The 26,875-nt window shown below is 41.0% G+C and overlaps 1 protein-coding gene across 1 annotated transcript in view; it reads left to right on the forward strand.

Moving 5' to 3' along the window:
- Positions 1-8,058: 8,058 nt before the first annotated feature.
- hbp1 (HMG-box transcription factor 1) overlaps positions 8,059-26,875 on the forward strand; it is a 41,692-nt gene continuing 22,875 nt past the window's right edge. The window contains exons 1-2 of the mRNA XM_055652994.1: positions 8,059-8,135; positions 18,895-19,087. Coding sequence (XP_055508969.1) covers positions 8,121-8,135; positions 18,895-19,087 — 208 coding nt within the window. The 5' untranslated portion in view covers positions 8,059-8,120. The remainder of the gene's footprint in view (positions 8,136-18,894; positions 19,088-26,875) is intronic.

Consider the following 26,875-nt stretch of genomic DNA (forward strand, 5'->3'; position numbering starts at 1 on the left):
TTCTGGGAAATATGTACTTGAACTCCCAGATTCCTCTGCTCTCCAGCACATCCCAGAGTATCAATCACCGAGAAAGATCTGCTCTGGTTTGATTGCACTGTGATCCGAATTAAACCCCTTTAGCCATTCCTCAGTTCACTTTTCATGATCCCACTGTAATTCTTGATAACCGTCCTCGTTGTTTACGATACCACATTTTTATGTCATTTGCAAACTTATTAATTATGTCTTGTGCATCTCATCTAAATTGTTGATAAAGATGACAAGTAACAATATGTCCAGCATCCAATTCTCGAGGCACACCACTAATCACTGTTCCATTATCTTTCCACAATTACAATTGTCAACATTTATAAAATGTTTCTATCTTCTACCAAGATGAATAACCTCACTTTGGCCTAGTTGTACATTATTTCCCATTCTCGCCCGTTTTTATCTTTTTTGCATTCTCGCTATCTAAATATATCATTGGATATATTACACTGTCTTTTCATCAGTATTTTATTTCGACATTCTTTCCTGTTATCAAATGGAATGGATATCGACATAGACCTTTCCCAAGAAATCTTCCACTTGTTGTGACTAGATGACTCAGTAATTTCCATTATAAATGGATCTCTAATTTAAGTCTCTCGGGGAAATCTGTCATGATGTTAACAGTTAAATTGTTTTTGCTAGGTAAATTTTGCTGAGTAATTGTCCTATGACATCAAGTTAGAGTACAATGGTTTGCAAATGTAGTTGTCATTTACAACAGAACCCAAAAGCAGAAAAAAAGTTTTCTGGATTTGATTCTGGAAGATAGTCCTGGACAAAAGCTTACTTAAACACACAACACAGAATTTTTCGTTTTTTGTAATTTAAAATAAAATTGTTTTAGCAGTGATTTTCTTTCTGCTGAATGCAACATTTTATCAAATGGGATTAATACCCAAAAATGTTTTGAAACCTTGTAATGGTGATACATCTATAATGTCAGTGCAAAGCAAATTAGAAAGTTAAAAAAAAAAAAGAAATATGGAGCTGTTATAACTTTAATTTCTGATGTAAGGATCATCATACCTCCAGATTCAGGGACTGTTTCTTCCCAGCTGGTTTGAACGGTCCTCTCATCAGCTAATGCGGTCCTGACGTCCCATCTACCTCATTGGAGACTTCTGAACTATCTTTAATTGGTCTTCGTCGGACATTATCTTGTACCAAATGTTGGAACCTTTATCTGTGTGCACTGTGGACAGCTTGATTGTAATCGTGTATATTCTTTTCCTTTACTGGATTGCACGCAAAAAAAAGCTTTTCACTGCACCTCTGCACACGTGACAATAATAATCTAAACTAAACGTAAACCATCACATCCTTGAAGGCCAATAGGGATGGGCAATAAATGTTGACATTGCCTGCAACCCTGAGGAAAAAAATGTAGTTGAATGTAGATTAGTTTTGAAGTCTGAGGAAAATTCTCTTCTGAATTCTCTTCATTTACAGCTGCATATATTGGCAATGTAATGTGTGCCATGTCTGTTGGCCATGTAATTGTGTGCAGCTTAATAGTGCAGTTGTTTTTAACTTGGGTTGTACTGTTTGCAGCTCTATATTCTACATTCTTGTTTATTTTCTCTTTTACCTGACGTATTAATGTAAAGTGTGATCTGTTTGGATAGTACGCAGTCAATGTTTTTCACTAAGTTGCTACAGATGACAATCAAAAACCAATTCCACAAAATAAACAACAAAACGTATCAAAAGAGCCTTGGGCCACCATATTTACATTTTGATGTATCACCCTTGCTGTTCTTTATTCAAACTTGTCCTTTAAAATGTGCAGTTTGTTTCCAGAAACCTGCACAGTCCTTTTGCTTCTATTGATCTAAATAATCGATTTTTCCATGGGATATCCTGTTTCTTAAAACAAAATACTTTGTCAAATCACTAACTTGCATGTTCTTGTAGTGCTTATTATTATGAGCATTCAGATAAAAAATATTTGCTTATGTAAAGCATGAAGATTGATATAATAGAAATGAGAATGATGCATAAAATTTTAATTTTCTGCATAACCATTTCTTGATTTTGAGATTAACTAGGCACCATTCATGCAACATTCCCTGTAAATTATTTGAACATAAATTTAATCAATGTATAGTAGATTAACTGTTATTTTTGATTAGTGGGTAGATTTTTCTGCCTGCATCACATTGTTAATTGTTATATTCCTATTCCATGCCTTGAAGTGCTTCCATTCATATGCTGTAACTGAATATTTTAATCAATACATTCATTTTTGTTGTGTCATTGTGTTCACTTGGCTTGGTTGGTTCTATTTAATTTGAAACTGGCATCCTGCCCAATGATCTGAACTAATTCATTACTATTTTGGAATGGCAATGGTTTGGATTTTTCACTTTTATTTCTGGCTCATGGACATCATCGGCATGTATCTCTTGGCTTTAATTGGCCTTGGGTTGGTGGTGAGCCTCCTTCATAAATTGCTACAGTTCTTAAGGTTCTTCTACATTGCTTTTAGGGTATTTCAAAGTTGTGGAAAGGATGTGAATTAAACTGTTTTGTTTTGAATTATGTGCTTTTAGAATGTGGTTGAAACTATCCTTGTTCATGTATGAGAGAACCTTTCTGTCTTGCTCATCTGCTACATTGGCAAATGAAATGTTTTACAAGTCATGAAGCAGGTTATTTGCTCAAGAATTTGTTTTGTCATGTTATGTAGGGTTAACTTAATTCATTATCTGGTCAATGGTGTTCTCCAAGATGACCATTGTTTGGGCATTTGGTTATATTAATATCACTGAATGTGAAGCTAAAAATGGTCAGATGGTTTAGTTTAGTTTAGTTTAGAGATACAGCGCTGAAACAGGGCCTTTGGCCCACCGAGTCCTAACCAACCAGCGATCAATGCACATTAACACTACCCTACCTATTCGGGACATTTTTTTCATTTATACCAAGCCAATTAACCTACAATCCTGTACGTCTTTGGAGTGTGGGAGAAAACCGAAGATCTCCGGGAAAACCCACAGAGGTTACGGGAAAAACATATGGACAGCACCCGTAGTCGGGATCGTACGAGAGTGTCTGACGCTTTAAGGCAGTAGCTCTACCGCTGCGCCACCGTGCCGCACAAATGTTTATTGTCTACTATGTATTTATGCAGTGACTGTTATGCAGTGAATTTTATCATCACCACTTCTGACTTTACAAGTGGGGGTGATCCTGTCCCAATAAAGTGTGTACTGATGTCTGGGACCAGATTGGCCTTGAACAATTACAAGTATAATCTTATGCAAGCTGCCCTCTGACAACTTCTATTTTACTGAAATTGTTACAGCATTCAGTCCGATGTTCAAGTCGAGGGCAGTCACAACCAACACTGAAGTCCAGCTTATTATCTATATTTGTTCGTAGGCTGTAATGCTATCTCCATCCAGAACTGGTTATACTCTAAATTGAATGAGTGAATAAGTTTATTGGCCAAGTAATCATATACAAGGAATTTGCCTTTGTGCTCTGCCCGCATGTGACATGACATACAGTGACAGTTACGAATGACACATAAAACATTAAACATTAATAATAAAACATAATTGATCAAACATATGAATTAAATAAAATACCAGAGCAAAAAGGGGCTACAGATTTTTGGTTATTGAATAGAGCTACTACTCGTGGAAAAAAGCTGTTTTCATGCCTGGCTGTGGTAGTTTTAACAGTCCGGAGTCACCTTCCGGAGGGAAGTGATTCAAAGAGTTTGCGGCCAGGGTGAGAGGGGTCAGAGATGATCTTACCCGCTCGCTTCCTGGCCCTTGCAGTGTACAGTTCGTCAATGGAGGGAAGATTGCAGCTCCCCCTACATCAGTCTGAAGATGGGTTTCGGCACGAAATGTTGCCTATTTCCTTCACTCCATAGGTGCTGCTGCACCCGCTGAGCTTCTCCAGCACTTTTGTCTACCTTCGATTTTCCAGCATCTGCAGTTCCTTCTTGAACACTGTCTACTCCACTGTGAAACCTCCTTGAGGTATGCCTACTTTGAAGAAGTTCCCCCCTTCCCTCCGAAGACAGTTTTACATCCTCCTCTATAACTGCTCCCCCTCTTTGACTCCCCCTTCCCTCCAACTCTGCGACCACATTCTAACCCAGACCCGATACCACAGCCACATTTGCTTCCCCCTACATCAGTCTGAAGAAGGGTTTCGTCCTGAAACGTTGCCTATTTCCTTCGCTCCATAGATGCTACTGCACCCGCTGAGTTTCTCCAGCACTTTTGTCTACAGCCAGTAACCTTCCCAGCTGATTGGACGTTTTGCTGCAGCCTCCAGATGTCGTGCTTGGTGGCCGAGCCAAACCAGACCATGATGGAGATGGTGAGGACAGACTCTATGATGGCAGTATAGAAATTGGCAGCCAATGAGTATCTTTGAACGGGTCATTTAATGCCACTGTTGACAATACCTTCCATCACTGTCTGATGATTGTTTATTGCCTAATGCATCTGCTATTGCCTTTGTTTTGTACTGCATTTAACGTGCAGGACATCAAGCACATTTTCATTTTATCAAGTCAAAGGAGTTCTGTGGCTGACTTGGCCACTGGTGTCATAAGCTTCAGAGCACAATAGTCAAGTACTCTGCTGAAGATTGAAGCCCTTAAAATATCCACCCACTCTCACCTTTCCAGTTAAAGTTGGTTGCAATTATTTCAGTGCAGATTTGTATAATGCATTATGATGTTGCTGACCAAAACTCTTGACGCCTGCATATATTCGGCAGCCAATGATTTGTCTCCAAATTGCCTAAAGATTTTCACTATCTATAAGGGGCATGAAGAATGTGATGGAATACTCCTCAGTAGCCTGGATAAGTAGAGCTCCAACAACATTCAAACTGGCGGTTGCTAGCCATCTTTAGTCCCTTTCTCATATATTCCATCCTTGACTTCCCCCAGTGGTAGATTGAGGCCACATGCAAATTCAACAAATGGCACCTCATATTGCTCTTGGGTAGCTTATAACCAAACATATGAGCATTGAATTCCCCAATTTCAAGTAATACTCCCCCCCCCACCACCAGTGCACACACCTCATCTCAGTTACCCTGCTCCATTTTTTGCCCCTGTATGCAACTCTTCCATCTCCTAGTCTCATATTTCCTTATCGCGTCTTTCGCCTTCCGTCCTATCCACCCACCAAATTTACATACCACTTCTCTTCTTTCCTTATCTGACTTCCTTTTGCCTCATTTTTACCTCCATCCTTTCATAGAAACATAGAAATTAGGTGCAGGAGTAGGCCATTCGGCCCTTCGAGCCTGTACCGCCATTCAATATGATCATGGCTGATCATCCAACTCAGTATCCCGTACCTGCCTTCTCTCCATACCCTCTGATCCCCTTAGCCACAAGAGCCACATCTTAATCTCTCTTAAATATAGCCAATGAACTGGCCTCGACTACCCTCTGTGGCAGAGAGTTCCAGAGATTCACCACTCTCTGTGTTTAAAAAGTTCTTCTCATCTCGGTTTTAAAGGATTTCCCCCTTATCCTTAAGCTGTGACCCCTTGTCCTGGACTTCCCCAACATCGGGAGCAATCTTCCTGCATCTAGCCTGTCCAACCCCTTAAGAATTATGTAAGCTTCTATAAGATCCCCTCTCAATCTCCTAAATTCTAGAGAGTATAAACCAAGTCTATCCAGTCTTTCTTCATAAGACAGTCCTGACATCCCAGGAATCAGTCTGGTGAACCTTCTCTGCACTCCCTCTATGGCAATAATGTCCTTCCTCAGATTTGGAGACCAAAACTGTACGCAATACTCCAGGTGTGGTCTCACCAAGACCCTGTACAACTGCAGAACCTCCCTGCTCCTCCTTACTCAAATCCTTTTGAAAGCTAAACAGCCATTCCCTTTCTTCACTGCCTGCCTGGCCTCTGCCACCTCTTTTCTTTTGATACTCTTTGAATTTTTCAAGTCCCATTCCCTCAAGTCACTTGATCCTGCTCCTCTCGGCTCCCACCCTATCTTCATTTTTTTATACAGTCTCTGCCCCTTTCCCTCTCTTTACTCCTATCCCTTTTTTTTTTCCCCTCATCTTCCTCCCTCTCTCCCTCCTCGCTTTTTTCCCTTGTTGTCTCCCTTTCTTCCCCTTTTGTCTTTTCTACTCCTTTCTACTTCACCATTCTCTTTCCCTTCTCAAGATCCTCTTTCTCCTCCTTTTATCTTCTCACATGCCAATCTCCCTACCCCTCTACTTCAGCTCTTCTTCTCTTTTCCTTTTCCCTCTTCCTTCCTACCTCTGTTCCCTCTTTCTTCTCCTCCCTCTCCATCTCCCTCCTCTTCCTCTTCTTTCCCTCTCCTCCCCTTTTTCTCTCCCTCTCATGCTATGAATTTCCCTCTCCTTTATCTTTCATTTTTTGTAGTCCCTAACATTACCCCCCCCCCTGCCCTTCCAGGGAAAGCCATCCCCTCTCCTTTTTCTCTTTCTTTCTTTTTTCTCTTCTCTCTTCTTCTCCTCTTCCTTCCCCTCCCTTTCTTCCCTTTTTTCGCCCCCCTTCTTTTCCTTTCCTTTCTCTCTCCTTCCTCCCTCTTCTCTCTACCATTCCTTCCTTTCTTGACTCTTCCTCCCTTTCCTCTTCCTTTCCCCCACCCTCTTCTTTTCCTTCCCTTTCCCCTTCTCCATTTTTTTTCCCCTTCCTCTCTCCCCCTCCCTTTCCTCTCCCCCCCTCCTCCCTCTTTTCCTCTCTACCCAACTCCCCCTTCCCTCTCCTCTCTTTTTTCCTTCCTTAATTCCTTTCCCCCCCCCTTTCCCTCTCCTTTGTTTTCCCTCTCCCCTCATCTTTCCTCTCCCTCTCTCCTCCTCTTCCTTCCTCCTTTCTCTTTCTTCTCTTCCCCTCCTTTTCTCTTCCCCTTTCCTTTCCTCTCCTCCTTTCCCTCCATAAAATCCTCTCTCCTTTTGTCCTTTCCTTTTTCTCTCTTCTTTCTTCTCTTCCTCTTTCTTTCCTCCCTTTCCTCACCTTCTCCCATCCCTTCCCTCCTCCTTTCCCCTCTTCTTCTCCCCCCTTCCTCCCTTCTCCTCCCTCTTATTACCATTGTGTCCCACCAAAGAGTCCATACTTCTCAGCTTCCTGGCATAAATCCAGTCTTTTCCCGCTATCTCATCCTCATATTCCACCTCTGCAGTTTCCATGCCCATATTTGGGTAACTGATTTTTAAATAAAGTTTCTCCAGTACTTTATGTTTTGCTCAAGATTCCACATCTGCAGTTTATTGTGCCCATATTTGGTAACTGATTTTTAAAAAAGTAGCAAATTCCGTGTTTGACTACATTCGGTGGGAGCGAGCCAAAATTACGGGTCCTGTTGCAACGAATGGGAGTGGAAGAGTGGAATATTTGCAAACAGTCTTGAACTTTAAGTAATCCCCCTACCCTAGTCCAGTACTAGTTTCACTGTTGTCCTGGTGAGTTTCATTGTCTGTATAATTCGTTATCAACTAGCCCAGAGCCAACAATGGACCATTTCCTTGATCATCCTTACTTTTGGCATATCTTGCATTAATTTGCTTTATATCACCATCTCTATCTCTTGTTTCCCTTTTCCCCTGACCCTTAGTCTGAAGAAGGGTCTCGATCCAAAACATCACATCCTAATTTCTCCAAAGGTGCTGCCTGATCCACTGAGTTTACTCCAGCTCTTTATGCCTAGTGTCTGGTTTAAACCAGCATCTGCAGTTCCTCCCTGTACAATATACGCAAATATATACTGGATAGCATATGCAGATGCATGTATGAGACATTAACATAATTGCCACACTAGGGGGTGCATAGGATGACTATATTCCCCATGTAACACGCCCTTATCAGCCATGTCCTTGTTGTTGATCCGGGTGTTTCGGGGAGGTTTGAGGAGGGGGGGGGGAAGCTGCCAGAGAACATCTCCCAGCATGCTCCGCGCTATTGTTGACGTCCCCGGTGACGCGAGCGAGGCGCTGTGCCAATGGGAGAGACGCTGTGGTTGGTTGTCATGCGGCGGGCGGCCAATGGGGTGCGGGCTGTGGGAGGCCGGGTCCCGCCCCCCGCCCCTGGGGAGAGGGGGGGGGGAGGTAATCTCGGTAATGGCGGCGGAGCTGGTGAGTAAAGCTGGGCGAATGTCAACAAGCGGCGGCGCTCGCTGCGGGGCGCCGCCGAGCCTCGCCCGCACTGTAGACCACCGCGGGAGCGCCGACAATTGCGCGGCGGCGGGTGTAGGCGGCCAGGTTGGGCGGATGGGGGTTTGTGGCAGCACCGACGCGTCGTCGCTGGTTGTTTATAAGTTTGTTGTTTTTAATGGGCGACATCTGTCCATTCATTTCATGGCAGCTCGGTGGACCCGCCGCCCCCTCTAACGTCCCCGTCGCGCACATACTCTCTCCGCCTCCGCCACTTGTCACTAGCGCCAGCCTGTCTTGTCGAAGTTTTTTGTGGGAGAAATGAATTGAAATATGTCGGTCGATCGCGGAATGAATGTTCGCAGGGCAACTGGTGGCCATTGCCAAACTCTCTTATTCTTGCATTTTAGTCCTTTAATTCAATTTAAAGTAATGTATTGTCGTCGAGTGAAAGGGAAAGATAATAAATTACCACGGGCTGTTTATAAATTAAAAAAATATATATATATATGACTCGTAACTTTTTGGAGTAAAACATTGCAAAAGTCCCAGGAGACATTTCATGTACTTTATCGTGTAATTTTACGTTGCGGTGTACAATTAGCCCAACCGTTGTTGAAAGAAAAGAGCGCTTAGTAGTTTCTCTAAAACTTCGTGCGAAGACTGATTTGTTGTTAAATTCCCCTGTTACGCAGTTCTGAATGAATGAGCTGACACGCAGGCGTACTGCTGTCTGCTTAGGGTGTGTAAGCATCACATGATGGTGTATTTAAAGGCTCTGCGTGTTTGTGGGCAGGCTGCAGGCATTTGTTCACCGTGTGTCATTTCTCCCTTATTAATGATGGATCTCAATGAAAAGACAAATGTCGCAATTTTGTTTACCTTGCATTTTTAATGAATTTCCCCCACCGCTGTTTCGAATTTGCCTCCTTTCGTTTTCAACCTGTTTACACTTTAGTCGTTAAAAATGAGGACTTAAGTTTAAAGTGACGCAGTTCGCAAATACACTTAAAAGTTAACGGGATTTCGTTTCTGAACTACAGGAATCAAAATGAGTCCCGATTTAGGCAAAGATGTTGGAAAAGACGAGATGTTAGTTTTTAACATATGTTTAACATACGGCTTTGTTTGAATAACATTCTCCTCTCCCACAAATCTGACTTTAATAGTCAATCATATATTAAGTGGAGACGCGGGTTCTAAGCATATTTGAAGACTAGGGTTTTTGTAATCTCAATAATAGTAACAAAAATGTGTAACATTAAATGCATGTAAGGGATAGGTAACGCTGTGCAGATCAGAAAACTGGAAAATAACAGGAACATTCTTGCAAAAAGAAAGTTTTTCGTGATTGAATCGCAAGTGGTTGCAGCAAAAAGGCTACACTTATAACCGTAGAAGGCTATCTATCATCTTGATTATTGTTTACTAATTTACAATGAATGGATTAGTTCTGTATAAGTGGCAACTGGGAACATGATATATATGTCCGACCTCCTTCCGAATACCATATTTTGAATGGAGGATATTATAAGAAACATGGCATTTGTGGATTCTGAAAGAGAAGCATCTGTGTTTAAATAGGCTGCAGGGTGGATAGAATTTGGAATATAATTTTGCTTTTTGTATGTGGAAATGTTGCTGCAAAGATGTAAGAAATAATTATAAATACCATGTAAAAGTTTAGTATGCAGTGATTACTACATTTGGACATCAATATTTATGACAGCAGATTTAAAATATTCTAACGGTAATTGTGATTTTCTATTAACTATTTTGAAGCGTGTGACTGCACACTCTCAATATTAGTCAGAAGTGTCCAAGCGGTGGCACTTTAAACTGCATTTTTGTTCACTGATTTGCCCTAATAATTAATGTAATCAAAGTAGTTGAGATCTTATTGGCACATTGCCATAAACTGAAGAGCTGATGCATTTAATCATGAAATTCCTAAATCGGGAAAAATGGTTGTAAGAAATGTAATCGGAGTAAATAATGAATTAAAAAATACAACATTTATTCAATAAATGTAACAGTTGCATGCAATGTGCCATAATCATGCCATGGGAATCATGCCAAAGTCTGCATGGGAATAGTTGTATTGGCTTCAGATGTATATTATAAAGATTTAAATTATTACTGCATGACATTGGCCACACCAGTTCAGTATAAAAGTAAAGTCACTTTAAATTGATTTTCAACAGTATAGTTAAATTATGGAGTGCTCACAAAATTCTCGTTCTGATATATCCATGTTGCTGAAGTTGCTTGATATAGTGTAGGAAAAATTATGTTACAGCAAAGTTCAGTGTCTTCAGGGTTAACAAAACTTTACTTTCAGTGCTTTGGGCCTGAATTCCCTGTACCTATGTCCTACACCCTATCTCAAAGCAGCAACAAGATTATTAAATCAGCAGTGAAGTTTCTGTCCTAGGTTAATAGAGATGAAAATTGTTATATGGCCTTCCAAAGTTGGGAAGGGGTAGATTTAATAGAGCTAATGCCTTTCAAATTTCAAATTCAGAGTTTCTATTTGTAGAGTTTTTTGGGCATGATGCCAGTAGTGCAAAAAGTGTCGGGAAAGAGAAATATATTTCAAATGTTCTTTAGTGAACACTTCAAGCCTAAAAGGCAGTATTTTCCACTTCATTAATAGGTACCATGAAGTTTGTTACCTCTAATGGAGTACATTTGAAATTACAATAATTCACCTTTATTAGCCCAATTGCAATTTATGCCAAATAAATTATTGCCAATGTATATACAGATATATTGCATTATATCTTTGTTTGTGATATTTTTTTCCAACATGGGGATAGATGGCATAACCTTTTAAAGTCTAGTTTATTTCACTTTTGATTTTTTTTTAAGTGTTAGTAAAACATTTGGAAATAAAATATGGAACATACACCAATACAGCATAAGAATAGGTTCTTCGGCCCATGATATCTGTGCCGAGCATAATGCCAAATTAAACTAATCCTTCTGCCTTCACATAATCCGTATCCCTTCATTTCCTGCATATTTATGTACTGTTCTAAAAGCCACTATCTGCTTCCACCATCACTCCTGTCAGTGCATTCCAAGCAGCTACAATAAACTTGCCCTGCATATCTCCTTCAAACTTTTTTCCCCTCTCTCCTTAAAGCTATGCCCTCTAGTATTTGACATTTCCGTGCTCTGATAAAGATTCTGACAGTCTACCGAATTTATGACTCATTTTATAAACTTCTATCAGGTCTTCTCTCAGCCTCCAATTCTCCAAAGAAAACAATTTGAGTTTGTTCCACCTGCCCGTATAGTTTACACCTTTCCCAAAGACTATATTCTTCCTGTAATATAGCCACCAGAACCGCACACCATATTCCAAATGGCCAAAGCAAAGTCCTATAAATATGCAACATAACTTCCTGACTCTCAGACTCCGTGCCCCCCCCATCTGATAATGGCAAACATACTTTCTTTACCACTCTTTCTATTTGAGCTGCTTCTTTCAGGGAGCTATGGACATAGATTCCATGATATCCCGTATACATGAATGCTATTAAGGTCCTGCCATTACCTGTTGTCGTTGCCCTTACATTTGACCTTCAAAAGGGCAATACGTCCCACGTGCCTGGATTAAACTCCATCTGCCATTTCTCTGCTCGTTTCTGTAACTGATCTATGTCTGGTTGTATCGTTTGACAACCTTTTTTACTGTCCTTAATCCACCAATTTTCATGGAATCTATAAATTTACCAAACAACCCATTTACATTTTTGTCCAAGTCATGTGTATATATCATAAACAACAGAGGTCCCAGCACTGATCCTTGAAGAACACCATTTGGAAAGGAAGAAGATGGGAAAATTGAATGTGAGCAGAAAGGAGGCCAAAGAAACACGTATTTGGCATGCAATGTGTACCAAACTCAACATTACAGGATTTCTATTGGGATAAAGAGAACAACTCAAAAGTTACTTCAGAGATTTACAAGCAAACTAGAAGGCTGTAAGGGAAAAAAACCCTCCCCACAGTAAACAGGCACTATCGTCTCTTAAGAAGATACATCCCTGTGGGTGGCTATTGAAATTAACTAGAATCACATATTTTGACACATGAAATAATACTCCATTAAACAATGTAATATGCTGCCTTTAGTATGTTAAGCTTGTATATGGAAGGGAGAGGAGGTGAGTAGCCCAGAGGGGGAAAAGCATACCGACCGACTGGCAATAGAACCATCTCACGCACATGGAATCCTCTCTGTCACCAAAGGATAGGACTGGTGCGACAAGTTTGATCACCGCCCAATTTTTTTTCTGTCAGTAAAATCCTTGCTCTTTCATCCTGTCTTTGTGGTGGCTAAGATAAGCGTTTAATATGTTCTTTATTTTTGAAAAGTCTGTGTGAGTGAGAAATGACGGGACACAACTGTTTTTAAATCTCGGTTTTCTATAACGTAGTTAGTTTCATAGGAACATGAAATTGTGTTATAGCCGAACTACCTGAGTGCAAAGCTCAGTTTTAGTATCGCCAATGCTTTATAATGTGGAAGAAATATATTTGGAAATTGAGTTTGATTTGTAATGGGGCAGAGGTGGCAAGATAAATTTGTACAAGAAGATGCCATTTCTATGCCAAATGACATCCATAGTGTTTAAAACGCGTTGAATATTTAGTGTAGGAAAGCATCTCCAGAGATGCTGCCTGTTCTGTTTTTGTGTGACCCATTCTTTCTCTCCAGAGATGCTACCTGTCCCGCTTTTGTGTGACCCATTCCTTCTCTCCAGAGATGCTGCCTGTCCCGCTGAGTTACTCCAGCATTTTGTGTCTACCTATGAATATTTAGTCTTCACTTTGTCACTTCGATTGTTATAACTCAGATTCACCTTGTTTTTCCTCATTCTGAAGCAAAAAATAACCAATAAAATTTCTGAGACATGGTTCAGAGAACAATTTGAAACGTATAAAATATTACAAAAGCTAGATCTCCAAAAGAAAACAGGGAATACTGGTTAATTTACTGTTAATTTAGTTTTCTTTCCATTCACTAATTCTTTTTATTATCAAGATTAATGATGCTTAGCCATCTGTGGCAGTCTTTTGGAGAGTTGTTTTCTTGCAAGTCTTCAGCATTAGCTTTGTTTTTTGCTTGAATGACAATATTTGCAAAGTGAAAATAATCTAGCTGATACTGTCTGAAGAAGGGTCTTGACCCGAAATGTCACCATCCCTTCTCTCCAGAGATGCTGCCTGGCCGGCTGAGTTACTCCAGCTTTTTGTGTCTATCTTCGGTTTAAACTAGCATCTGTAGTTCCATCTTACACACTAGCTAATACTATAGTTAATACTAAGATCTTGAAACCCAGAGACATAGTAGCATAAAGAGATGCTTAAGAAAGAACTGCAGGTGCTGGAAAAATCAACAGTAGACAAAAATGCTGGAGAAACTCAGCGGGTGAGGCATGACGCAGCATCTATGGAACGAAGGAAGAGGTGACGTTTCAGGTCGAGACCCTTCTTCAAACTGATGTGGGGGTGGGGGGGGGGGGGGGGGGGGTGTGAAGGAGAAAGGAAGAGGAGGAGACAGTGGGGCTGTTGGAGAGCTGGGAAGAAAGCAAGGACTACCTGCAATTGGAGAAGTCAATGTTCATACTGCTGGGGTGTAAACTACCCAAGCTAAATATGACGTGCTTCTCCTCCAATTTGCGGCGGGACTCACTCTGGCCATGGAGGAGGCCCATGACAGAAAGGTCGGATAAGGAATGGGAGGGGGTTAAGGTGCTGAACCACCGGGAGATCAGGTTGGTTAATGCGAACTGTGCGGAGGTGTTGGGCGAAGCGATCGCCAAGCCTACGCTTGGTCTCACCCGATGTAGAGCAGTTGACACCTAGAGCAGCGGCTGCAATAGATGAGGTTGGAGGAGGTGCAGGTGAACCTCTGCATCACCTGGAAAGGCTGCTTGGGTCCTTGGATGGAGTCGTGGGGAGGAGGTAATGCGACAAGTGTCGCATTTCCTGCGGTTGCAAGGGAAAGTATCAGTGGAGGGGGTGGTTTGAGTGGGAAGGGACAAATTGACCAGGGAGTTACGGATGGAGCGGTCTCTACGGAAAGCCGAATAGGGAGGAGATGGGAAGATGTGGCCAGTGGTGGGATCCCGTTGGAGGTGACGAAAATGTCAGAGGATTATCTGTTGTATGTGACGGCTGGTAGTGTGGAAGGTGAGCACAAGGGGCACTCTGTCCTTGTCACGAGTGGGGGGATGGGGAGTGAGAGCGGAGCTACGGGATATAGAGGAGACCCTGGTGAAAGCCTCATCTATAGATGCAGTTAATTAAGAAGAGCAGTCTCTTCTCAGTATTCGTGGTAAGAATGTTTTACAATGTATTTAAATGATATGTTGCTTTATTTATGAAGCAAAATGTAGCGACTGCAAACTAATACAACTGGCATTCATTTGGCCTATGACATTTGAATAGGTCATGCTTTTCATACTATGCTCTTGCAACTGACATCAAAAGCAGGGCTCTCGCTTAACTTTTTTTCCCTGCTGCCAGCCGGGCAATCTTGGCAGCTTTTTAGGTTGCGGTGGTCATTTAAGATGGCTTGCATGACGCGTGCGATAATGTACTCGGACGAAGTGCGTACTTATCAGTCGGAATTATGCTCAATGAAGCATTCACATATTATTTCTGCTTCAAATAAAGTCACAAACTAAACATATTCACCAATCAAGACATGATATGCCTTGCACAATGACATGCAGCAAAATTATAATAGTATCTCAACTCTTTTTACACATTGCAATTAATGCAATTTTTATTATTTCTTTCCACTTCCAAACAAAAATGTGGTTGGATTATTCAGCGTATGATCATATATGCTTAACCATGCACACTACAGATTGATGCAAGCATGTTTTCTGTGAAGAACCGAAAATTATCATGACATGGCAATAGCATGGGTCGTTATTGCTATTGGTACAGAAGCACTCTCGCTTCCCACATAATTTATCCACAACAAAATATACAGGTTGCAAGGAATTTTTTAAAGGCATTTTATGATAATAGCTGTTAAAACTGACTATCCCCATCTGACAGGTTAAACATTACACTAACTAACAAGAGATGGCCAAAGGACATAAATGCAGCAAATGTTCTTTTGGTAATATATTTAAAGGTGTCAAGACGCCACATTACCGGACATTCAGATTAGATATATGTGTTGTGAACAGCAATGAAGATACCCAGTTTGTAAGCAACAAATTAAAAAAAAAATTGTTGATAACTGCTTTTTCCATCATTCCCACTTCAGAATTAACATTAAAATTTCAACTGAAATATCTCCTGACCAAATTTGTGATGTGTATGACTGACTGTAGAAGTAAAACCTGGATAAATCCAACGTATAGTTGTGAATGTTACTCATTAAATAACTACAGTACTGATACTCCATATTAAGAGTATTGATTTGCCGTTAAAATGAATTCTGTAATAACGTGTCAACGGTAGCAGTGACAATCGAACACAGCGGTTTTAATATTTCATGTGTTCACAATTTAATTAATCCACCTTTATGGATTAAAACTAATAATAACATTGGGAATTAAAACACAGTTGATTGCATCCTGTTATCAAACATAGTCAATGGTTGTTCTGAAGACATTTCCAGCACAATAGGGTCGTGGGGAGGGGGGGGGGGGGGTGAATCAGTGCAGGATGGATAGGTGGCGGTGGGAGGAGTTGAGAAGGCAATCGGATTGAGGCAGGGGAATTAGTGCGTGTTGGTTTGAGTAGGTAAAATTGTGAGGGGAGAGCGCGGGGGATGATAGTGGGGTTGAATGGGGGTGATCTGTGCAGGATGGATGGATGGATGGGGGGAGCAGTGCAGGATGAAGAGGTGGAGCAGTGGGATGGATGGGAAGGGGGGTCAGTACAGGATCAATTGAAGTACCAGTGTAGGATTGATGGGGAGTGGCAGGAGAATCAATGCGAGGTGGATAGGGAGATCAGTGCAAGATGAATAGATGGGTGGGGAGGGGGGGGAGTAGATGAGGAGGGAGCACACGGGATGTCAGTGAGGACTGAATAGAGGCAGGAATGGAGATCAGTGCGGGATGGAGAGGAGGGGGTCTCAGGATGAGGGGGGCGTACAGGAGAGAGAGAGAGAGAGGGGAAGGAGCAGAGGAGGTGGGAAGGAAGGTTCAGCGCTCCTCGGACAACGCCGGCATCATCGCTGCCTTGGCCATCTCAGGCACGGAAATCGCTATCAAAATATGGAGGGGACAGGGGACACACAATATCTTGGCGGCCGCATGCGCACACTCACACACACGAGACTTCGAAGGCCCTGTGAACGGTAATTTCAGCTCAATCAAGCGCTAGATGCAGCTCAACTCTGCCTGCCATGCCTGGACTGATGACATATTTCCCGTAAATCCAGGCAGGGATAATATGGCGGGACAGGCAGAGTTGAGCTGGGTTTAGCGCTGCTTCTCAATCTGACTCCCAATGTCTCTGGCCAACCCCGGGCGTGTGGGGGGGGGGCTCTCAGGTGGGGACCTCTCAAAACGGGGGGAACATGTTCCACCCTGCCGCCCCTGCCTGTCCATCGCCAAATGCTGCTGCCAAAGGGAGAGGCAGTTGGGATCTCCTCGCCACGCCTCCCCTCCTCCTCCAACCAACAGGAAGGTGCGGGGCAGAGCGGTGCAGATGCTTCAGTCGGCGGAAGGGGGCCACCCCCTCCCTCCTCCCGGGAGGGTTTGTTTTGAAAGCGCCGTTGCGGAGTGGCAGGCAGCGGCCGCTAACAGGGCGGGAGGGAGGAGGTGGAGATGGAGCCGTCACCAATGCTGCTGCTGCTGTTTGGGGCCTGTCATTCGCTCCAACCCTCCGTCACGCCACTGAGTATCTTTCCCACTTATTACAGCCGTCGCCAACACAAAACGTCATGTTCCTTTTCTCCAGAGATGCTGCCTGACCCGCTGAGTTACTCCAGTTTTTTGCGTCTATCTTCGGTATCAACCAGTTTCTGCGTGTCAAGCCGGTCAAAATGACTCGGCGTTTAGACTGCCCGGCGGCACTTTGGGTGGTCAGTGGCACCCGGGCAACCGCTAATTTCGAGCCCTGCAAAAGGAATAAAGAAAAATTGTGAAGTAGGGGTGTCTGTTAGTGTCCAATTTGTCATCAAAGCAAATATAACCTGTCATTCAACGAGCTTCCTCATTTGCACTTATGCCTGTTGATAAAAGTCTGCTTTATTTTCTTTCTCCCATATTATGAATTAACATTCTTTAACAAAAAAAACAAGTCTTTTTATTAACAATATCACGTTTCTTAATTATGCTATGGTTCAATTGATTTAAGTAGGTACATTTTTCACTTAATGAAGTACATGATTTTAATCTGTTTTAAGTATAAATGTTAAAATAAGTTATCTTGTGAAAGTGATAATTGTGTGAACCTAAACTAACTGTACGTTAATGAAGAACAAATTAATAAAATAGTACATAATTTTCTTTTGTATAATATTTTGCATTTTTACACTTTTGATACTCCTTAAGAAAAATGAAGGTAGCAAGTCTTAATAGCAGTATTACAAATTTATGTGAGTATATTTATTATAGCTATTAAGGCTTTTTGAGAAAGGAAAGTAAGAACTGAATATATTACTTGAAAATGGGATTGAATTTTTCTGACCCTGGACCAATTACCGTATTTCCCGGCAATGAAGACGCACCTGCGTCGAAGAATCGCCACCTAGATTCTAGATCCCTCGCGTCCCCGTGACTAGCTGCAGTTCCCAGATCCCTCGCGTCCCCGGGACTGGATGTAGCACCCAGGTCGCCTGCGAGCCCGGGATTGGCTGTAGCGCCCAGGTCGCCTGCCCCGGGACTAGTAGAGAGAGAGAGAGCGAGCCCGGGACAGAACAGAACAGCCAGCCTTCCGCCCAGTAGCTGCCCGCCAACCACCACCTCCACCGTTGCGCCTGTTTTAAAGGACACCGTGACTAGCTGGCGGGCCAGCCGGCAGAAGGAGATGAGGTGGCGGCCGGTTCCGCTGTTCGGTCCCGGCGGCTGCTCGTAGCCACCTGAGCTACTTCCCTACCCGGCCACAATGCGGTGGCCCGCGCCGAGGGTGGGTGAGTGAGTTCCTGGCATGATCCCCGACCCTCTCCTTCTCAATGCTCCTGCCCTCCCCGCAACTTTACCCCTGGCCAGACTCCCCACACACTGTGGAAGGGACTCTTTCTCCCCATCCCCCCCCCCCCCCCCCCCCCCATTTCCCCACCCCCCCCCCCCCCAGCGGTACTGTCCTTTTACAGCCGCTTCCCATCAGCTGCCAGAAATGAGGGATAGACTTGTTATAGACATATAGACAACTTGGATAGACATCGTTCTTGATGTTGCTGCACTGAGGGATAGCCAAGTCTATCTTTTTTGACTAACAACATAACCTTCGGCCTCCAAGACGCAGGTAAATTTTCGTGCCTTATTTTTGAGTAATTTATACGGTAAACACTTCTTCCCCTGAATATTCTGCTTGCTTTTGACTCCGCTTTTGCAGTCATAGGAAATTAGCAAGTCTATTAAAAATAGAATGATTAAACGCAAAACATTGCGTAATAAATTCTATACTTTTTAATATGACCACGCTAATTTTTGATTAAAATGTATTTAATTTTTGCTGAATTTTATGAAGTTTATTATGATCGCAACAATAATCCAGTTAATATTAATTATTATTTGTTTTATTCAAGACAAATGAACTCCAATGGCGTAACATGGTGTGGGATATGAAAACAAAATATACACCAAACAGAGTACAGAAAGTTCAGTTTGTGGTCGACAAGAACCCTTCTGGCATGGATGAATCATTTGAGTTGTTAAAATGTAATGAAGATTTACCATCATCACCTGGAAATGCAAACAGTGATCAGGTTATGGAATATGGTGAGCTTTTTTAAAAAGATAGTTTTAGATTTATGATATTGTATTTTTGCAGACTTTTAGGATAAATTGTCAAAGTTGCAAAATTGGTAACTTAAAAAAAAATTCCCATAGTCAAATGCAGTAGTTTGTATTTGACTAATGTTTGTCACAGAGGTGAGTAATTCCACCATTAAATATATATTTTGTTTTAAAAATGTAGCATCTGACCAGGTGCAGTTTCTATCCCTCACTTACCTAATTTCCTTTTTGTTAGCTTTATTACTTTTATTTTGTTCTGTTAATTATCTCAAATGTGAGACTTGATGTTAATGCAAAACTAAACATCCCTAGAAATTGGAAAGTATTAAAATATAAGATGATTAAAGAGGTTTTTATTGGAACTGTTCAGCTAGGATGACCTATGATAAGCACACTGCCCCAATGCGACACCAAGAGTTGCATGCTGCAAACGTATTAAATCCAGTCAAATTGATATGGAACAATAATTGCAGATTATATTAACAAATTGATTTTCTTTTAAATACACTCTGAGGAAGTGTTTATTCTTAAATTGGTGTGGTTTGGGGTTTCTGAAAATATAACTAAATGCTTTTTTTTTAATATGGATTCTAAATGTTCTGGCGCTTTAAAACAAAAGTAGATAAATAGTTAAAATACTATCATTTGAATGTATGTGATGCATATTGGGCTTTTTCATCATGGTCAGGTTGTGGTAACAATTGAACAAAATCCCAGACTATTGAAGATTTCTGCTTAACGGGAAACACTATTCTCTTTGAATACAGGATAAACATGTGGTGTATACGTAAATCACATTTTGGTTAATCATGGGACATTCAAATGCTGAATAAGATTCTGTTAAGTCTTCACACAATAACATAATTGTCTACATCCAAATAGATCTTCACCCTCCGTCATCTTTCCTGCCCTCTCACCTCCCCACACCTTGCTCCTTAAATCTAAACTTGAATGTAAATAGTGGGAGGGAAGATTCTGATGGGGAACATTTAGAAAGTTAAAGAGAAAGGACAAATCGATAATCTTGAAGGGATAGGTGCACGAAAAACATATCAGTAGAGAAATATAATATTCAGCGAAAGGAACACTAGGAGAAGACACAATAAAAGGCTCTTTGGATGCACACAATGGTTCGAACAATAAGAATGAATTAATGACAGAAATAGACTTAATTGAGTGCAATCCATTGGCTATTACGGAGATGTGTTTGCAAAGGTGGAAATTAAATATCCCAGGATAATTAACCTGGAGAAGAGATAGGCAAAATGAGAAAGGAACTGAGAAATCCCAGATAAAAAATAATGGAATAAAAGCAGCAGAGGGGTAGGATCTTAACTCAGAACATAAAGAATTTGACAAAGAAGAACCAAATGCTGGAAAGAAAAGGGATGAGAGAAAATGGGAGGAGACCCATGAGAAACATAAACACAAAAGTGTAAAGGCTCTTTTATCTGTGAAATGGAAAATATTAGCTAAAGTTGAAGAGGGTCCGTCACACAGTCAGAGCAAAAATCATCTTTGGAAACAAAAAAAAGTGAAAATTTAATATTTTGCGTCTTCAGAGAAGAAGACATAGAAAACCTTTAGGAGATTGTGGAAAATTACAGAACAATCCCCAGAACCTGATCAACTTTTGTTTTAGGATTTTGAAGGAGATGGTTATAGTAATAGTAGATGCACTGGTTGTCATCTTCCAAAATTTCATTGATTCCAGAAATCTTCCTCCGCAATGGAAGGTAGCGAATGGAACCCCGCTGGTTTTGAAAAGAAGGGAGAGAAAATGCAGGGAAGGAAGAACCAGTTCACACGATTTCAGTGATAGGGAAAATGCTGGAATCCTTTATTAAGGATGTGGTGACAGGATACAGGTATTTCTGCTGTAGCTCGTTTCCATAACACGAATTAGATATGACGCAAGTGATAAATTAGGAATCACTTTTTACATTACGCGGGCTGAATTGGTTATAATGTGATTTGATCAGGAACTAGAAAACCACTTAAGTTACTTTGGAAATTGACATGCTGAGAAAAGGCTGTTTTGGACATAAACAGTTGAGGGAATAAAAAGCTGTTTCCATGTACCTCCCGCTGTAATCAGACACTATTGTCCCTTAAGAATGTATCAGCTACTTTAACCGCAGGCGGCCATTGAAATTGGCAAGAAACCTTTCTATTGACACTTCTGCCATAAAACAATTAAACAATGTAACATAGAGCCTTTGGTATTTTTTAGCTTGTAACAACAATAAATGGATTGCTATTGAAAAGACCCGGAAAAATAACTCTGTCATGCCCATACCCTCACTTTTTCCTCCATTGACACAATTTATTTATAACACACATTTTTATAACAACAGGAATTTTAGAAATACATCTGTTGCGTTTATAGCAGAATTACCTGTATAGGATTAGTCAAAGTCAGCATGAAAGGGAAATCGTGTTTGATTCATCTATTCGAATATGGTCATGTTGTATCCAGCATAAGCGATAAGGGAGGTCAGTTGATGAGATATATTTGGATTTTCAGTGGAGCTTTAATTAGATGTCACACAAGTTTATGAAACACAAATGGAGCACACTGAATTGGAGGTAATATATTGGCCTGGAGTGAGATAACAAACAGAAGTCAAGGGGAGGAGTCATTTTCAAGTTGGGAACTAAATAATGAGGTGTCGCAGGGTTGGGTGCTGGGGTCCAGTTAATCACAATCCATACTAATGATTTGCAAAGGGACCAGATTAAATGTATTCCATGTTTGCTGATAAAATAGGTGGGTAAATAGGATTGATATAACTGCTTTGAGAATCAGTGCAGACTTGATGGGCAGAATGCCTGCTTCTGTCATTGGAAGTATGAGTAATTATGAGATACACATCTAGGTGATAGTGTGGGCTACAAAGAGGATATTTTGAGCACTTGTGAGGTTGCATATTAAATTTTATGCATGCATCTGGTGTGTCTAATGAAGGAAGATGTAATTGCAATTGAGGACGCAAATGTCCCTCAGATTGATTCCTGACATGATGTGTTAGTTGATTAAATAGACCCGGCTCAACTCTTAAGTAGCATAGAATACAAGTTATCATGGTCATTCATTGATGAAAACCATTTAATTGAATAGAAAGAGAATTTTGAATTGTGTTGCCTAGAAATTATGCTGCTTTGGAATTACACTGATGCGATGGACCATTTATCTACTTCGGAGTTTCAGCTGCAGCATAAACTTCCAGTTACAATTAAAGTTCCATTCTTAAGCATGGTTGAGAAGAACTGTGGCTGGACAATGGTGGGGAGGGATGCAGAAGTGGTGAGTTGCTTTGGAATCCAGCATTTGGGGTAGAGGATTTGGTTTGAGAACAGGAGTGGCATTTTGATGTGGGGGTGGGAAATCAGAGGCGGAACGATTCTTGTGATGTTGGCATTATCAATCTCTGGGAGGTGGTTGTAGGTGGGATGGAAATTCTCGTTTGGCAAAACTCTAGCAGGGAGATCAAAAATTTGAGGTTGTTGTGTGGGGTGAGGGTAGGGATGTGGGAATCAGAGGTGAGACGATTTTTGCAAGGGAATTGGCAGTTTGAAGAAAGATGGATTGCTTTGGAGGTGATATCAGGACTAGCAGCAGTGTTGGGTCTGTCATTTTAAGGTGGATGGTTGGTCAAGAATAGCCCTGAAGTAGCAACAACAGTGCCCTCCATAATGTTTGGGACAAAGACCCGTCATTTATTTATTTGCCTCTGTACTCCACATTTGAGATTGTAATAGAAAAAATCACATGTGGTTAAAGTGCATATTGTCAGATTTTAATAAAGGCCTTTTTTACACATTTTGGTTTCACCATGTAGAAATTACAGCAGTGTTTATACATCGTCCCCCATTTCAGGGCACCATAATTTTTTTGATCTTCCTTCTTACTGCCTATTATGCCTCCTGGCATGTAAGGCAGCAACAAAGGTCCTCCACTCCTTGTTGATTCCTTCAGTTGTTGTTTCCGTAACATATGTGTTTTACGAGACAGGGTTGTTAGCCCTGTGCTCAACCTCCAACCTGGAGCACCAGTGGATCGCTCTTCATCTCACCTCTACCCTTCGACCTGTCCAGCATGGGAGACCCTAATAGGAGACGAATCTCCCGCTGGCATAGCTCTGGGGGTCATTGAGACACACAAGCTCCCCGACCACGACAAGGCTGCAATCCAATCCAAACCATAATGTTTGGGACACAGCAGTGTCATGTAAATGAAAGTAGTAATGTTTGGTATTTTGTTGCATATCCTTTGCTTGCAAAAACTGCTTGAAGTCTGCGATTCATGGACTTCACCAGTTGCCGGGTGTCTTCTCTGGTGATGCTGTGTCAGGCCTGTATTGCAGCCATCTTTAGCTTATGCTTGTTTTGGGGGCTAGTCCCCTTCAGTTTTCTCTTCAGCATATAAAAGGCATGCTCAATTGCGTTCAGATCGGGTTATTGACTTGGCAACTCAAGAATTGACCATTTTTTAGCTTTGAAAAACTCCTTTGTTGCTTTAGTAGTATGTTTGGGATCATTGGCTTGCTGTAGAATGAACCGCCGGCCAATGAGTTTTGAGACATTTGTTTGAACTTGAGCAGATAGGATGTGTCTATACACTTCAGAATTCATTATGCTACTACCATCAGCAGTTGTATCAATGACGATAAGTGAGCCAGTACCTTCAACAGCCTTACATGCCCAGGCCATTACACCCCCACCACCCTGTTTCACAGATGAGGTGATATACTTTGGAACTTGGGCAGTTCCTTCTCTCCTCTATACCTTGCTCTTGCGATCACTCTGATATAAGTAAATCTGTCCACAAGACCCTTTTCCAGAACTGTGGTTGTTCTTTTAAGTACTTCTTGGCAAACTGTAACCTGGCCATCTTATTTTTGCGGTTAACCAATGGTTTGCATCTTACAGTGTAGCCTCTGTATTTCTGTTCTTGAGGTCTTCTGCGGACAGCGGTCATTGACAAATCCACACCTGACTCCTGAAGAGTGTTTCTGATCTGTCGGACAGGTGTTTGTGATTTTTCTTTATTATAGAGAATTCTGTTATCAGCTGTGGAGGTCTTCCTTGGCCTGCCAGTCCCTTTGAGGTTAGTAAGCTCACCGGTGCTCTCTTTCTTCTGAATGATGTTCCAAACAGTTGATTTGTTTGTCTGATGTCTCTAACAGTTTTATTCTTGTTTCTCCGTGTCATAATGGCTTATTTGACTTTCATTAGCACAACTTTGGTCCTCATGTTGATAAACAGCAATAAAAGTTTCCAAAGGTGATGCAAAGACTGGAGGAAAGACTAGGTGCTGAGAGCTCTTAAATACCTGCATTAAGGAGGCAATTAAATACACCTAAGCAATCACAAACACCTGTGAAGCCATGTGTCCCAAACATGGTGCCCTGAAATGGGGGGACTATGTATAAACACAGCTGTAATTTCTACATGGTGAAACTAAAATGTATTAAAATGGCCTTTAATAAAATCTTACATTGTACACTTTAACCACATATGATATTTTCTATTACAAATCTTAAATTGTGGAGTACAGAGGCAAATAAATAAATGATGGTTTTTTGACCCAAACATTATGGAGGGCACTGTTAAGTATTTTACGTAGTTTGCAGTTGCCTCAGTTTTAAGACCACATTGTCTTAGGAGGGCGCAGTGAAGGGTCCAAATGGTTCAAATTTCCAGTAATGCTGCAAAGGATGTGTTCCATGTAAAATCCAATCATAACATGCGTCCTTAATTGGTAATTGCGGCAATGTCTTATACATGCAAAAGGGAGTTTTGCACTTCTAATGAGCTATCCAATACACATGTGTGTATATTGCTGTTGCATTTTTTACTATTTAAATGTCTATAAAATTACTATATTAAATGTCATGGGATGTTGAAAATCACCCATTTGCTCTTAATCATCAGCACGCAGATTTTTTGAAATATTAAGATTGGCACACATGAGGTGAGATCAGGGGTTTTAGCTATCTGATTTTGTTCAGTCAGCTCATTTTTATAGGAGAACACTCATTTGATCTTCATCACGAGTGTAATCAGTGCCTTTTAAATAAACAAACTATATTTGGATGTTAGTTTATAACTTTAACTTTCTATGATCAGTTTATTCTTTGGAATGTGGCATCAGGTACATTTATGGACAGAGGCTGCTTTCAGAGCCCATTAAACACTTTGATTGTAAGCAAAAAGTGCCTAACACCCAGAAGTGCTTAATAATAACAAAATGAATTAATGGATTGATGGATTTTAGTTACTTTTGTAAGTTATGACTGCATGTTCTTATAGTCATGTAATATTCAAGATGGAAAAAAATAGAATTTTAATATTTTTCATAAAGACTAAACAATGCTCCACATAAAAAAAGAATGTAAGCATTTTCATCTTGTGACATCTTATTTTGAAAAACTTGTGAGTTCTTGAGATTTTAACATCTTCAGAATTAATGAATAAAACTACAATAAGACAATCTTGTTTCAAATATGCATCAGTAAAAGCAATCACAGTAACCGTGCATTTAGGTTGCACATTCAATATGCTGAAATATTTTGGTGACTTTCACTGAAATGCTTTAAAAAGAATTGGTAACACCACCTACATAAGGGGCAAGTTACAACAATGGGGAGGAGCAAAACTATGGATGAATTCAAGAACAAAGATGAGAATTGTAAAATCACGTCATTGCTTAACCATCGGGCATTGTGGATTAGAAATCATAGGTGAAGATGATATAAGACATGTTACAGCTGAAAGTCAGTGCTGATCAGCAAGTACAGGAATTGTGAATGAATTGAACCTAAGAATAGCAGAATTTTACATGGCTTCCTGTTCACAAATGTTGGAAGATGGTAGTTAAGTCAATATTTCATTGGAATAAACAAGTTTAGAGAGTTTAGGCATGTCTTGATCAAAAGGATCATGAGAACCTCAGCAGCAATTGAGTTGAGGGCAGAGACATCAATCAAACAACAGTGGAAGGTGTTTCTGATGATTGTAAAATGGTCAGAAGCTCGACTGTGTCAAATACAAGCTGAAGGATTTGGCTTGAACATTTGGTTCAATCTTAGAGTTGTCAGAGAGAAGTAAGGGGTGAGGGGCTGTGAAACAGTTTGTGGGGAGAATAAAATATGTTTGCTATTATCGGTTGGTGTTCTGTATTAATGCTTACCAATCTTTATATCTATTGCGCAATATTTCATATGCCAAGATTTGAATTTTTTGCCTTTTATGTACTTTATTACAATTTATATATAGAGAACTAATAATGTTTTAGCATTGTGGACATCTTTGTGAAGAAATGGTAATTTTATGACACTTATCTGTTTATTTACAGCAGAGTATGCAATCTTTCTGCAAATATGCCATGAGCTATTATAATATTGATTCAGATGTCTTCATCACAGGAACAAAAGGCGACAATCAACTCACTGAGCTGCTAAAGAAATAGTGGGCAAAGCAGATAAAATGGGTAGAAAAAAACTGGTTTAAATCGAAGGTAGACACAAAATGTTGGAGTAACTCAGCGGGTCTGGCAGCATCTCTGGACGTGGTCAGAGAGCAGGGGGAATCACAGAGGGGGAGCAGCGAGAGAGGATGTTGCTGAACTCTCGTCGGAGAGAGGAGAACTTCTTCAAAGTAGATCTTCAAAGAGATTTTTCAGTGGATCGGACCAAATGTGTAGGAACGAACTGCAGATGCATTTAAATCGAAGGCAGACACAAAATGCTGGAGTAACTCAGCGGG

This window comes from Leucoraja erinacea, chromosome 22 (assembly GCF_028641065.1).
Source record: "Leucoraja erinacea ecotype New England chromosome 22, Leri_hhj_1, whole genome shotgun sequence".
In the NCBI taxonomy this organism is placed as follows: domain Eukaryota; kingdom Metazoa; phylum Chordata; class Chondrichthyes; order Rajiformes; family Rajidae; genus Leucoraja; species Leucoraja erinaceus.